At 45.2% G+C, this 16,163-nt stretch overlaps 1 protein-coding gene across 6 annotated transcripts in view; it reads right to left on the reverse strand.

The window, feature by feature from the left end:
* Nucleotides 1-5,622: 5,622 nt before the first annotated feature.
* The window catches only part of Stlk (Ste20-like kinase), a 31,870-nt gene continuing 21,329 nt past the window's right edge, over nt 5,623-16,163 (reverse strand). For all 6 annotated transcript variants that reach the window (XM_084607020.1, XM_084607021.1, XM_084607023.1 and 3 more), the window contains 3 exons: nt 15,219-15,321; nt 11,506-11,618; nt 5,623-6,337 (listed from right to left, as the gene is read on the reverse strand). In XM_084607020.1, coding sequence (XP_084463146.1) covers nt 6,258-6,337; nt 11,506-11,618; nt 15,219-15,321 — 296 coding nt within the window. In that variant the 3' untranslated portion in view covers nt 5,623-6,257. The remainder of the gene's footprint in view (nt 6,338-11,505; nt 11,619-15,218; nt 15,322-16,163) is intronic.

The following is a 16,163-nucleotide window of genomic DNA, read 5'->3' on the forward strand; positions in this document are numbered from 1 at the left end:
CTTATGAGGGATCTATCATTCGTATGTGCTGTTCAAACTTAAACAGTTAATCATGAAAGTGAAGGATATCATGATAGTGTATAATGTTAGCAATTCACTGCATTGAAAACTAGAACATTGAATATAAGTATACCATTGCAGAATTATTCTTCGAATGCATAGTGTGACAGATACAGTGCCTTTGCTCACGAGTTCGGTGTTCTTTGGTGCCAGCAACGCCGTCCTGTTATCAGTCCATTTAATGCAACGATGATGTCTGTAGTCTCTGACTTGGTGAGAATTGTATAGTGCTGCTAGCTGTTGCGTAGTTGAAAGGGTAGGCATTAAAAAAAGAACCGGCACTTTAACAACATACAGATCCAGTTAGCTGTGCGTGTGGAGTAGGTTGTTCAAATAAAGTTGAGAGAAAGGAGTTGTTTCTGTGGCTTCTGTACTCAGAACTGTTGGATCATACCAGTTGGGAAACTCCACTCCAAAAAGTGACTAGTTTTTGCATGCATTTTTCAGGTGTCTATGAATTGTCACGCCATCTTTAAATGGTAATAGAAGCTTTCTACGGCTGTTGTCTCTAAGAAATTTTGATGCTGCTAGTCTTAACTAACTTTATTTTCCATGTGGTTGCACATTTATCAACTGTCTGAAAGTTTACAACTTAAGTTTCTTTTAATGGCTGCGGGCGGTGCCACTATTCGTTTACACCCGAATTTTGACCTATCAAAGCCACCATTTTTGATACATGGGCCCTATGGAAAGTTTTGCAACTGGTAGTATTAAAGAGCTCTGTTTTGTATTGTCAGGGAAGGGCTTTTTTTTCTCTCCCTTTTTTTTTAAATAAAAATAATTGAGCAGCATGTGCAGACCATTCAGTGGTTGGTTAGCAGTTCACAATGACAGCCAATGGCATTGACAACCAATTTTCTAATTTTGAAAATATTTTCAAAACTCCATTTTCAGCTATTAATATAAACAGCGCGAACACGAAAACAAGGGACAAGAAACAAGAAAGCCACATATTATCATTAGTGTACAGTCGTATGCCTGGGGGGATCCTCGGGACTCTGAAAGGCTGGATTCCCTGCACACCCTGCTATCTCAAAAACGAAACCAGAGTTAGCAGTGCCTGACAGCTTAGTCATGTCATGTGGTCTCGTGACGTCACACAGTACAGCGCATGTACTGTGGCTTTCTTGTTTCTTGTCCCTTGTTTTCGTGTTCGCGCTGTTTATATTAATAATGAATAAGTACCAACTCGCCCAACAAAGTATCTTGGTAATCCATTTTCAGCTAAATTAAATACACCTGAAGGATCAAAGTTTGCTTTCTTGATCTTAAAAAATACCATATTTATGCATAAGTAACATAGTTACGAATATAACATCTCTCAAAAGAAGCTACGATCATTACAAAGCTATTAGTCTTCAAGCCAAATAATGCAGAGGTGTCAAGGGCTAAAGAAAAAAAAAAGACAGCCTGCAAAAGAAATTGGGGCACTTCAGCTCCATCCTTGATGGTGTGATGCGACCGACAGCTTCACTGGCTTCCGTTGGCCGGCTCTTGACTCAAGAGCCCTTGTTCGTACATGCACTTTGCTACTTGTTTAATTGCTAATCTCTCAGTACTCATTACCCACACTTTATCATTAGTGTACAGTCGTAGGCCACCATATCGAACATGCTGTACTCCAAACATACCAGCATGGCCTGGGGGGATCCTCGGGACTCTGAAAGGCTGGATTCCCTGCACACCCTGCTATCTCAAAAACGAAACCAGAGTTAGCAGTGCCTGACAGCTTAGTCATGTCACGTGGTCTCGTGACGTCACACAGCCCGACGACCAGTCTCCTGCCAACCACCACAGGCATGCACCCGTGATTTTTCACCAAACACCAATGCCGATGCTAGATGTTCAGGAGGACGGGGCCTTAATGCTAATGACAGCGAAGGTCTTGCTCCGAGCTGTAACTTTGTAGGTTGCGAATGATGCGATTTGACCTTACAAACGGTTTGACGTCGTACCACGTGACTCGCCACAGCTGCGCCGGCCGTCGCCACTCGCCTCATCACACGTCACTACTCACGCGACACGCCATCGCTTCGTGAGCTGGCGCAGCCGTGCCGCACTGCCATATAGGCCAGACCTAGTTAAGGAACGGTTCGGCACAGAAATCGGACGAAACAATGTCTAACCTTGATTAACTAGAGCTTCCCCTCATCTCGCCACTATCAATTTTTCGTTACTACGGAAGAAACTGAGCACATGGCGGGCGAATCATTGACCGCAGCAAAACCTGCCACGTCCACAATTGTCACCGCCATTGCAGAGCCACCGCTGCTACACAAGCTTCATGGGGCGGTGTTCAGTCCTGTGACCGCTTTTTGTTCCGTTGGACCTGACCACTCATTTCACTGCCTGCCCTTTCAAGTAGTAAGACTGCTATGCCAGAGTAGTCACGGTAGCTTCGCGCGCATGAATAGGTACGTCCGACCGGCAGCCCAACAGCGCCGCTTCGATGTGCGGACACAACGGCGTTTCAAATTAGTGGTTACTTCATTGCTTGTTGTTCTCGTAAAGTTGGTACAGGCAACCAATGGAGCATCATGCCAGAAAGCCATCCGCTGGCGGCAAACGCAGTGAACACGCTCCTGCCATTTTCTATATTGCCGTGAGAAAAATAGCCCTTTAAATGGGCATATCAAGGCGAGCACTTTCACTAAAGTTGGTACAGGCAATCTATGGAGTGTCATGCCAGAATGCAGCCAACCGCTGGCGGCAAACGGAGTGAACGCGCTCCTGCCATTTTCTATGTTGCCGTGAGAAAATTAGCCCTTTAAATGGGCAGGGAGAGTGCACTCCATTGGTGTATATAATCAAGGCGAGCACTTCCACTAAAGTCTATACAGGCAATCTATGGAGTGTCATGCCAGAATGCAGCCAACTGCTGGGGGCAAATGGAGTGAACACGTTCCTGCCATTTTCTATATTGCCGCGAGAAAATTAGCCCTTTAAATGGGCAGGGAGAGGCACTCCATTGGTGTATATAATCAAGGCGAGCACTTCCACTAAAGTTAGTACAGGCAATCTATGGAGTGTCATGCCAGAATGCAGCCAACCGCTGGCGGCAAACGGAGTGAAAGGGGTACTGCCATTTTCTATATTGCCGTGAGAAAATCAGCCTTTTAAATGGGCAAAGAGTGTGCACTTCATTGGTGTATATAATCAAGGCGAGCACTTCCACTTAGCGCAATTTTCAGATCTTGTGTTGCCCTAGACCATATCGGATCACAAAATGTGGTCCAGATATAAAATATTGATAGTTCTCACATAATAAAAGATGTTGGAGCTAGATTGGGCTGCATAGTGTATATCCCGTATAGTTACATGGGTAAGTAGTAGTATTATATATAAGGATAACTTACCTGTAACTCTATCGCAGAGTGGAGCCTGTGCGGTCTCTCGCAGTATAGTTCTCTGTTACACATTTGGCTGCATGCGCTCGCGTCTGCAGGGCTGGGATAGCATATCAAAGCAAAATAATTTTTAAGCCGCACGAAAGCATCTGGAAATTTACCGATGCTTTCTGAAACTGAAGTTGATTGTGGGACATTCTTGTCAGAGCATGCCTCAAAAGCACCTCTGGGTTAATCTGTGACCAAATTAAGTCCCAAAAAGTTCCCTGTGCAACATTATAACATATTACTGCTGTGATGAGAAAAAAAAAATAATTCTGCAAAAATCACTTCTCCAGCTGTTTTCTGTTCAAATGAGCTGCCCTCGAAGCATTGAGAGGGAATTTGCAAGATACCGTATCGTTAGCATCAGAGTTGCCCCATCTCGTTTGTTTCGCAAGTTCTCTCGTTAGTTGCATTTCATCACAATGCACCACTTCGTGCCCCTTGAGAATAATTTTAAAGAAAGACAACACTGAGGGCTTAGTTTCAAGGATACTGTTACTAATTTTGCACAGATTTTTGTATGCATGTTTTTTTTTTTTGCCAAGAGCTTATTAAGCACAAATTTTTTCGGATGTAGAGTTCACAGCCTTTGAGTTTTACTGGCAACCACAGTGAAAATCTGACCTTAATAGCACCAAACGCTGAAATTTCACCATCACTCGCTCCCCTTTTTGTGCTCCAAAGGCAAACTTTTGTTTTGAACTGCAATCTTTCTGCTTCCTATGCCAGAGCATCTGCAATAATATGCACCTTTAGTGATATAAAACCTGAAATTTTGCCTGCTAAAAACTGCAATTTACTCTGCCATACAAGAAGCCTGTTGTTTATTCTGCCACAGCCTCTGTCGACTTCCAATCTTCATCCCTGTGTGCCACAAAGCCATTCAAAAGATGGCTTTTCCTAACAGCTACCGGGCCAAATAAAGACCACTGCAGCTACCTTGACAAGCAGCGAGAAAAAACTTTGCGCTACGGTATACCAATACCTTTGTTCTGAATATAACGCAAGATGCATTTTGAAGCCAATGAAATGAGGAAAAAAAGAAATTGAGAACTGTCTTCTTCATCTTCTTTTACTACTTCTCGTAGCGACGGCCACTCGAGGTCTCGCTTTGGCTGTCGTAGTGTTTGTAACGAGTCTGGTGGAATGAGAGCTTGCTTCATGCTGCAAGAATCATGCTCTCTGATAATGAATAAATAAGTACTAGTTTAAATGACACTGAACATTTTATAAAACATGCTGAAGGGATATTCAGTAGCGAAAACTAGCCAGTGGTGGTGTATCCCATCGTCTGAACATGTATCAATACTACTTGTACCTTTTTAAGTGAATTATATATTCTTATATATATATATATATATATATATATATATATATATATATGTATGTTATCCAGCAATTACCAAAAATTGGTGGCACACAAAATTCGCCTTTAAGAGTATGACCCGACAGCACTAATGATTCCCATTTTTCGGCTCCCCTTGAGGATCATTGTTCACGTACATGCACTTCGCAACAAGTGAGTCACTAATCCTTCAAAATCTCTTATCCCATGCATACTAATTAGCATACAATTAGCAGTGCCTGCCAAATTCGCCATGTCATGAGGTCTCGTGACATCATGCGTCCCGAAAGACCAGTTGGTGCATGGTCATATAACCGGCCAACTACCACATGCCAGAAACATGCCTATGATACTGTCGATGCTGAATTTTTTTAGGGAAATAAGGCTTTCAATGCTACCAAGTTAAAATTTCCGGTAAAAGTATTCAATGTTCATAACAAAACAGTGCAGAATCAGCCACCTTGGACACACCCTTACACCCCAGAAAGCTGGATTTTCATCGTATTTATCAAGATATAAAATTAATATGAAGAATTTTAGCTTCAGTATAGCTTAGTAAAAACTGAATAGTAAAATCTTATATATAGGCAATTTCTATTTTTCAGAAATACTAATACAATAGTTAAAAGTGAAATTTGTGGTGTTTTAGCACTGCGGTATTTTTGTTTCATCTTTTGTTCGACATGCTCAACATATCCAGTTTCATTCTAGTAAGTAGGCTTAAACAAACCAACTTTATCTTGATAAACAAGTGCAGTCAACACCTTGCACCACAGCAGCGCTATATTCAAGTAGCAGTCATGCTAGACAAATGTACAGACAACCTTCTCACACTAGATGTATTTATTGTAACAAGCTTTTTCTCTTTTTTTTTTTACAAGTGTCTCGACGCTCTGGACAGTGAGGGCATTAAGGCACATTGACACTCCCATGTACAATCATGTGACCATTCTGAGAACAACCTTGCGTCATTCACGTATGAAACACTGAGCCTTCTTCAAGCAGCTGCACGCAACACTGCCTTTTCACAATATCATCACGGCAAAGGTACAAAGCTGAATAAATTAGAAACTTAATAACCAGAACACCTTGTGTGTGGGTTAGGAAGATCTGTTGGCAAGAGCAACTTCAACAACCGGCACCGGCAACTGGTGCTGCCAGCTAACCAGTACACCTCATAAAACTCTAAGGCGTTATGCCCAAACATTTCAGCTACACCTATCTCACCGAAGCATGCTTACACACACACACACACAAAAAAAAGTACATGCCGCTACTTTCGGTTTTGTTTCTCTCTCGCTCTCTAAACAATGAGGTATATTTACATGACTGCCTCTTGCAGCGGTACACATTTATAATGATGAGCAGCCTTTCACACGCACATGTTAGCAGCTAACAAGGAAAAAAAAAAAAACATTTCTTATGACATCTCTCGCCAAACATGTAATCACACACGAAGACTAGAATGTCCACACAAATTTTTCACAGTTGGCAGCTTCAGCATCGGGCAACGATGCTTCGAGGCCCTCCAAGTCGATACCTGCATAGGGGAACGAACAGGTGCGCAGATGAGTTGACCACTTTCACTATTAGCCACCAAGCAACAACCTGTATTGCACAGCGATGGGTGATGCCCGTGTGTAGAATGCGTTTTCTGATGCCATACGAATAGCCAGGCCATTTAACAGAGTAAAGAGAAAGATCTGTACACTGCTTCCATGTTGAAAAAAAGATGATAATGGTTGCAATTAACTCATTAAACTCATACTTTAATCACTTTTATATAAGCTTTTTGGTGTCCCTACCATGAGGCTCATGTACAGCGGTTGATGGGAAACATTTCTTTTTCATCAGACATCGGCAATAGAGTACATACAATGGGGATGTGCTGATATAATTACCTTGCTTACCAATGGTTCCATGCAAAGAACCCCAAGGAAGGATACAAACTGTTGAGTAAAGGATCATGGCTACGAGCAGAATCTAGAAAGAGTATGCAGCACATTTGTGACCAATACAGTATTTGCGTTTTTATCGCGAACACTTTAAAAAATTGGCTGTGATTTAGCTTGTGGTTAAACCTGGAGTTACGAGAGAGCTATCTGCATGGCTACGCCTATGTTCGGCCTGAAAGTAAAGACATGGCTTTTACACATAGCAGTTTACTCTATGGTTTCAGCTTTATGCCATAGGGGGCACTTTTGACCACTAAAGTTCGATGAGGCGCGGGTCCAAAGCCCTTCACTACGGCACCTCTTTCTCTAAGCATAAGCTACCAGCCAACATATAAAGAAGCCCAGCTTTAACCAAGCCGTATGAATGTGCCTGCGTGGCCTAGGGATAACGTAAATTCAAGGATTTTGGCAGGCTGATTGTTCTGAGATCTTTGTTTCACTGTCGCGTGGTGTTCGAAGCTGTGATATGCCAACCTACAGCATGATAGAGAAAGCGGCGGCAGTGGAGTGCCTAATCAAGCAAATCCGCGTTTCATCGGCAGCCACCATCTTACGCACCGGTTCTGAAGTGCCGCAAGAAGTTTCAAGACACTGGATCCGTGAGTAGGCAGGTTCAAAAAAACAAATCAAAGACACACCGCGGAATCGCTGATGCACTTGAGGGAGTTTTTGAGACCAACCCTCGTATGACGTTTGGTGCAGTGCCATCAACGGTGAGCTGAGCCTTGAGAAGGAAAGGGTGGCGCCCGTACAGGGTACGGATACACCAATACTTAAGCCCAGCAGATAAGGCCCAGCGGCTTACATTCTGCCGCTCAGAGCAGCAGAGATTGACAGCAGACCCTGCACATCTCGATTCTCTGTTGTTCAGCAATAAGGCTGTTTTTCACCTGGATGGCCAAGTAAACTGACAGTGCACTCATTTCTGGGCAAAAAGCAACCTGGATTTCATGTTCAGCATGGCCGTGAACTCACCATGCCCCATTGTCTGGTGTGGAATCTGACACGAGGGAGTGGTCGGCCTATTTTTCTTAGAAGATACTGTGACTTCCAAAGCCTACCTATGCCTCCTGAAAGAAGAGTTTCTGCCGCAGCTGGCGCAGTACCACATGCAGCAGCAGGTATGCATATTCCAGCAAGACTGCGCCCCAGCTTACTACGCAGCCAAAGTCCACAAGTGGCTCAATCACGAGTTTCAGGGCCGTTGGAAGGGGTGTGGGTCGCCCAATATGCCTTGCCCAGTGCGATCGCCAGACTTGACCCTGTGCGATTTTTTCGTATGGGGTTATATCCGCTTTGGACGCCGTGTCCCTGTATGGTGACTCGAACTTTGTGCGGCCTGCTGTGCAAAAAGGCAATAAAAAACGCCGACTTTAATGTTTCAAAACACGTGCCCTGAGCCACTTTATTAGACAACTGGCACCCCTTTACGCGAAGTTAAAGAAAACCTGCTTGAAAAGAGCGGTAAAAATGAACGCGGCTAAATTCTAAGAAGCTAACAGTATTTGCTTCTTGTTTTTGTTATTTTGGACTGTCAAGAATCTGCGCCGACCAAAATATTAGCATTTATTTATTGGAGGGAGGGCCCATGACTGCAAAATAATAGCTACCATCCTTGTTACGAGCATATTCAGCCTTGCATGCACTTCCAAACGTTAGTGTCCCTGTTCGGGGATGGAGCGCTTCAAAGCCACCTCTGCCGGCACACTCTTTTTCTGAGTGTCCGGAGTCACGTTCTTACTTTGTGCGACTGGTTGCGGAAAATAGCAACAAAAGCGCCGTTTTATATGTTTAAAAACACGCCAAACTCGATAAGTCAAACCTCGACAGTCACAGTACCCTCTTAGGCCAAGAAGCAGAAAGTGGCCGGTGAGGGTAATTTCTCACTTTCTATCTTTCTTTACTGTGCAACAGCTGGATAGAGTACCTGTGAAACGCAAGTGCTGAGAAGCTTGCACAGAAAAGTATTCCGGACATGACGGCATTCCAAAGTGACGTTGTGAACAGCCTAATCGCGTGCAGCAGAACACTGCGAAAATAGCGCGGTCGGCCAAGTAGTGAGTACCCAGAGTCTGTTGCGATGAAGACTGGACCGCATTTGCTACTGACAGCTACCATTAGGTACGACGGCTACAACCACTGGCCGGAGCATGTCAACATAGCGAACTCACAGCGCTGCTGTCATGAAGGATGCACAGAGAAGTGTCGGATTCGCTGCCAAAAATACCACATCTTTTTGTGCATGCCTACTCAGAGCAATTAATTTTCAGAATAAGCATACTCTGAACTGATTGATTTCATTAAGAAATCAAGCAACAATCCGTTGGCCCGATATTTAGCTAAGGACACTATCGCACTTTCTGCTAGTAGCATGCATTAAATATGTCGCGTGGCGCGTACTCTGAAATCAGTGCCGGCAGTGTGTTCAGCCACTCATCTACAGCTGACTGGTCCACTTTCTTGCCTGAGACGACCCGGTAGACAAGTCCGTGCCGCTCCTTAAACTGGTGCAGCCATCCCCCAGACGCTTGGAAATTTTCAATTCCAAGCGAAAGCGCGACGGTGTCTGCTTTTTCACGTAGCACCTTGCCGTCCACGTTGACGCCGGCCGCTGTCACTTCGCGGAACCAAGTCAGCAGAGCCTCTTCCAGCTTGACATGGGTCGCTGTTTTAGCCTGCTTCACGTTCGCACCGAAGTGCTGCACATTCTTCACGATGGCATCTCGCTGCCCAACAATGGTGCAGAGCGTCGACGGTGCCAACCCTAGCTCTTTTGCTAAGTCGACACGCTTCTTCTTAGGGTTTTCGTCAACCTTCTTCAGCACTTCAATCTTTTCCTTAAAAGAAAGGGCTTTACGCTTCCGCGACATTTCGGCAGCAGCGAACGCTTGCGTCTTTCTAACGTTTGGGCACTTCACGTCACAGCGAACAACAGAAAGAAGCGGTGAGTGGAGAACTACCAAGGTGAACTACTGCAGGGGCAGCCAGTGTCACAGGCCTCCTGGGAACAGCCGGCGAGACAACTTTTCGATAGGCCACTGAGCTGCCAGCGAATGAGTGACGTACACTACTGGGCACGTGCCTCGCCTTGGTCATCCTTGTCTAGTGCTCGTCGGTTTGCTACGAAAGGGAGGTGGGGGTAGGGTGGCTAGTGGGGTGAGGAGGGTTGCAGAGGAGAGGCAGCGGCCGCGGTGGGTACCCTCTCCCCCTGTGAGCTCTTGCGCTGAGCTGCTCGGTGGCTTTGTGCGTTTGTACAATGTTCGTTCGTATCATTCGCGGGGGGGGGGGAGAGGAGTTAGCGGCGGCCGCGTCGGTTATGTTACCCTCTCGAGGCAAGCCGGGCCGGCCCGCTCGCATGCGCGACTGGTTTGCACGTTCGTATCAACCGCGGCGGGTTCAGAAATTCTTCGTATCACCCCGAATCTTAACATATTCTATACAATGTAGTCCGTTCAAGGCATTCTTAAAATTCGTACCATCCCGAAATTCGTACCAGCCGTAATCGTATCATCGAGATTCTACTGTATTGAGGTGCCCTGTCCCCAAATGGGAACATTGCAAAAAACGGGGAAAAAAATTTCAGTTTCTCCAGGACACGTCATTTGAAGCGTGGAGAACCGAAAATGACCATCAGATATTTTCTGTATTGCAAACACAGCTCACATCATTCTATGACGGAGTGTCCTGCAAGAGAAACCACGGTTCTTCGAGCTGAATATAAGTAAATTGTTTTTATTGATTAAATGATGATATATAAGCTTGGAATTTGCGTTTTATTGTACTAGACTTAAAAAACACCAAACACCGCAAATGACACAACGGCGCATTCAAACGACCTGCGTACCTTGCAATGCCCCCATCGGCGCCTTATCGAGACGCTTTTCACTGCAGAAAAGAGATGGCGTCACCGACGCCCTCCAGCGAGAAAATGGTTGTTGCGGGTTTGGGTCTGTCGATTTCTACGCCCGCGATTAATTACGGTTTTGCATCTTGCATGGCTCAACCGAGTAAGCATCTCTGTAAAACTTGCTACGATGCAAAAGTTCCCATTACACGCAAGCTCTGTGTGCACTTTCACCGCAAATGAGTCATTGGTTGAAGCAGGAAAATTTTTGCAGCGAAAGTTACACTGCAGTAGGTTTTCAAGGCCTCGGGTGGCTGCAGCTACGTCGTTAAGAGGCGTAGCTACGAGGAGGAGGAGGAGAAGAAGAAGGCAAAGAAAAAGACTAAGAGGAAGACGAACGCTCGGTCACGCGCAGCTAATGCTTTCGCTCCACATTTGGTTCAGCAGCATTGAACCCCTTTTCATTTTTAGTGTTCACGATAAAAACGCAAAATACTGTACAACACCTGTCCTCCTAAGCAACTTTTTTACCTTACGGTAAAAAGGTGAAACCGCTTATAATGCATAATATTGTGCGACCACAGTGAAAAGTGCCACAGAATGCAGGAATGGGCAAAGTAGAGGAACTGCGGCAGCACACTGAAAACTCCACACAGCTCAAGGAAATGCCTGAAGTTAGATACAACTCAAGAAGGCAGTGGTGAATGCCAAAATGGTGTTAACTTGTCCTCATGGCATTGTGGTTAATATTCTAGTATGACATTGCAGGAGAATGGCAGGTATGCCCTTGAAGTAGGATTACCAGTGATGTCAAGGGCTGAAGGGTCTCCTCTGAGGCATACTTCCACTGCGTTCTTGAGTATCGTCAAACTATAAGCACACGTAAGGACAAGAAGCCAAGGCACTCACTTCTGGAAAGGCCGGGTCTCGGAGTAACCATTGCAATGATCTCGGGCAAAGAAGATGATGATTTGCGGCAAAGTTTGATGAAGCTATGGGTTGTAAGTTGTAGCGCAGATGGCCTAGTGGGGATAAGGAAACGAGGGATGGAACACCAGTTCTGTCAAAAGAGCACTTACCCACGGAGAGAATTACAACTGAGAAGCATGCCTAAATGATTTGGTTTTGGTTAACTTTTATTTACCTTTTGTGTTGCTAACAAAAGGTAGCACATCTCATATAAACAGTAACCGAAACAGGCTTAATGCTAACAAGTGATTTGGCCGTTACTCATTCTTGGGTGGAGTTTCAATGTCCATCACATAACAACGTTCACCACATAAAAACTAAGCACCAATCCCACCTTCTGTATCTCAGACCTCTTCTGAAGAAGATAAACAAGCAGAAACACTTGCTCTGAATGCTGGTTGCTGAATGATTGTCACAATGCTTCATAACCAAACAAATGAACTTAATGGCTGAAGTAACCCACGATGGATAAAAGATACAAAATTCTAACTTCATTACTAGCACTTTTTCAATGCTATTTGCTCAGGAAAAAAATAATGTCAGAATTAAATTTTGCTATTTTTCGTGGTTTACAAATATTTAAGGACAATAAAGTGTGCACACAATTCTTTAAACCCACTTATTACAATACCGGTTTTTAACAATATATCGGATATACCAATGAGCAGCCGCTGAACCGTCAGGTTTGCCATGTGTTCTATGGTAAATAAACCACTAATTACAATGGTGTCATGTTATATTATTGGTTATTAGAATCAAATATGGTCACTGAAAGTCAACAAAAACACGGAAACGCGACGACCACAAAAGAGTGCGTATACACGGATATGTCGACAATGCCGATGCAGCGACAATAAAAAAAAGAAAAAGAAATCAGGACAAGGTGCATCGAGCCAATGCGTTGGTCGGGTGCGCCGGGGAAGCTTGCAGGCCGCGGAGATGCGGGAGAGGATGGAGTGCTTCCCTCATGCGGAGGAGGAGGGAAGGCGTAAGGTGCAGCTGGGCACAGCCATTCTGAGGGAGAGCTTCGAGCGCTCCCCCTCGAGACCGCCTATGCCTCGGGAACTGCACGGTGGAGCAGTCCTTTTTGAGGATCCGCTGACTATGGTGTGCGGCACTAACCTCCCCTATTTGCTTTGTTCAGGTCCCCGCTTCGCGGTCGCACATGTTTTGTGGCAGGCGTACAGCAGCGTTCATGCACGTGTCTTACTAGCGAGAATTTCCTACTGTGCCATTATCACTGCCACGATCTTGCTGGCCCTGGATTTTCCGTGAACAGCACTGGAGAGGATCCTTCTTGAGGAAGCGCGACACAACCAGTGCAGAAGAGGAAGCGAATGGCAATAAAACTAGAAGCTAAGCGCAACATTGTACAGGAGCACAATGACGGCATATAAGTGCGCAACCTGGTGCGCAAGTACGGCCTGACGCAACCGACAGTATTGACAATCGTCCGCAACGCGCTCAAGATTGAGAACTAAAGCGGTGCCAGTGCTGCCCATGCAACGAACGACGGCCAGAAAAGGGTTCGACACGGGGCCTACAGAGACGTAGAACAGGCGCTCCACCAGTGGTTCTTGAATGCCCGTGCAGCAAACTTGCTGATTAGTGGCCCGATTTTAGCGGAGAAGGTGAAGCATTTCACATACCTCCTGCGCAACACCAATTTCCAGCCTGGTGGTGGTTGGATTCAACGGTTCAAGGAGAGACATGGAATAGTCTACATGGCAGTCGTGGGCCAGGGAGGATTGCTCGATGTCGACGCTAGGCTGAAGTGGCTTGAGGAAGCACTGCCCTGCATCCGAGAAGTATACGCGGACCATGACTTGTACAATGGGGACAAGACCTGGCTGTTTTTCCAGATGCTACCGTCGAGAATGCACGCTGTCAATGGCGATCCCTGTAAGGGCGGCAAGCAACGCAAATTGCGCGTGACCCTTTTCTTGTGTGCCAACATGGACGGCAGTAACAAGTACCCCGCCTTCGTCATAGAGAAATCCAAGGATCCCCGCTGTTTTCGTGGTGCCGCGAGGATCCCGATTCGCTACCGTCCTGACGAGAAAGCATGGATGACACGCAAACTTTCTCGTGAGTGGCTGGTTGAGCTTGATCAGCGGATGCAGCGTAAAGGCAGGAAGGTTGCCAGGCATTAGTGCTCGACAATTGCACTGCGCACCCACCAAACAGCTCAGAAATTCTCACATGTGGAAGCTTTTTTCCTTCCACATAACACCACTGCAGGCTTGCAGCCTATTGATGCAGGCATGATTGCTTGCTCCAAGGCACTGTATCGTCAACGTATTTTGAGCAGGCTCGCGCTGAACCTCTACTTTTCTGTCCGAGAACGCCGACCGGCGCCAGACTTGAAGATCTTGCTCCTGATGGCAGTGCAGTTCATTTTTGGAGCATGAGCAGAAGTAACCTCCTCCATCATTATGAACTGCTTCAGGAAGGCGGGCTTCGCTGGGGATGCCGACGATGCGGAAGGTCGCGAAGTTCCTGCCGACACAGCTATGATTGAACTTTGATCCACAGTGAGCAGTAGTGATGGCGACGCGTCGGGACTCGAGGAATATTTACATGCTGACGATACAGTCGTGACAGATGAAGAGCTAACAGACGAGGCTATCATCGCAGCAATCACTGCTGCAAAGGACGGTGACAGTAGCGATGACGACGATGAACCAGACCTGTGCTGGTTGCGTCTCACCAGGAGGCTTTGAGAATGATACACTCCCTGCGGGACTTTGTTTTTGCTAAGAACCTTTCATGAACTATGTTCAGCAGTTGGATACTCTGCAGAAAGATGTTGGCCAGATTGTCGTGAAACAGACAACGCTTACAGATCACGGGTGTCTTCCCGCTACGAAATAAAATGTGCAAGCTACGTTGTCCTGATTAAATGTGTAGTTTATAACATTTTCTTTGTTGTTTTGGTCTAACGCAGTTATAGAGATGATATTTCTATGACACTTCAATATTGTGATAAGTGGGTTTGACTGTATATGCAGACGAAGTCAGTAAATTAAAAATAAAAATTAAAATCTCTCTATCATCTCCCACTGCATGACTGTAACCACCAAAATTTTGTTTGTTGGTTTGCTGCAAAGCTTAACTTTTAGCACAAATAAATTTATAGAGTCATCTTGCCTTCCAGTAGCTAAACTATGATCATGGCTTGATAAACATGTTGATAAAGGCTTTCTCTGTATAATTATGTAACAAATCTAAGCAGGTCTGCATTCACAAATTATAATTCACAGTTTGAGCCTTTGTATCAGTGATGATATGACAAACTTTAGAACTGAGCCCATGGGAAGTACGTTTTGCACACCACTCTCCTCACAGCAGTAAATTAAAAATGAAAAAAAAAAAAAAAAAAAAAAGAAAAGAAATTGCACAACAGTTTTAAGTCCAGGAACATTTGAATTTCTAGCGAAACAATGTTATGCAATTAGACATAATCCGAACACTCCATTTTGCACTCATGCAAGACAAGCTTTCTGCTGCATGTTTCTCTCCCATCTACAGCATGAACCACAACCGGGCGATTTCAAGGACGACAATCTGCAACTGTACCACCAGAAGTTTTTCATTTTTCAAACAAAAAGCATGCCTAGCGCAGCTAGGGATGGTGAAGAAAAACCACTAACCTCAATGTGGGATCCCTCTTAAGACACTGGTTTGTTAGCGATGCAAACTCGCTGCCAAAATAGTTTGCCTTTGCCGTGCTCTCGCCACCAGCCCTACACATGTCTGAAAAGGAACAGAGAGAGCGAATCAGCCGTGCTTATACAAAGACGCACTTGCCCACATGCTACACAATAAAAGAAGAAGACTATAAGAAGACTAAAAGACTAAGACTAAAAGAAGAAGAATATAAAGACTACAAAAAGCTGGCCAAAGAACTGTATTATTCTTTTTACGTGCAAACTGTTACACCGCATAAAAAAAACGCATTAGTATAAAAAATTATGCCGACAAAACCACGAGCGTGCAAATGCTGCAGACAGGTGGCAAATGGTGCTAGCCTGTCTCACGCTGAAGGGTCGTCAATTCACCTGCACTGCATGATCTTGCGGTGCAGCACTTCACCACTCGTTTCAGACGTCATGCAGGTACAGTGAACAACAGTTCATAAAAACTGCAGCTCCTCTGTAGTCGTCGAAATGCTACAGGTGCCCCTGCCATGAAAGCAGAAGACAGCTTGCGCGTTCTGAAGAGACAATTTGTTCCACTCGCCAACAAGAATATCTAAGTCACTGAGGGTAACAAACTGGATTCCAAGGGAAGGAAAGCGTAGCAGGGGGCGGCAGAAAGTTAGGTGGGCGGATGAGATTAAGAAGTTCGCAGGGGTCAAGTGGATGCAGCTTGCACAGAACCGGGTTAAGTGGAGAAATATGGGAGAGGCCTTCGCCCTGCAGTGGGTATAATCAGGCTGATGATGATGATGATGATGATGATGAAGTTCATCGAGGAAACGGCTATGCGTACTCCATACCACGTCTAAACATTAAACTCAGGTGTGCAGTATGAAATGCATGTTGCCACTTCAATCATGTTCAGTAAAATAACGCGTTTCACGCCAGCTGCTACAA

Source organism: Amblyomma maculatum, chromosome 6 (assembly GCF_055883805.1).
Source record: "Amblyomma maculatum isolate TAMU_Amacu chromosome 6, ASM5588380v1, whole genome shotgun sequence".
Taxonomy (NCBI): Eukaryota; Metazoa; Arthropoda; class Arachnida; order Ixodida; family Ixodidae; genus Amblyomma; species Amblyomma maculatum.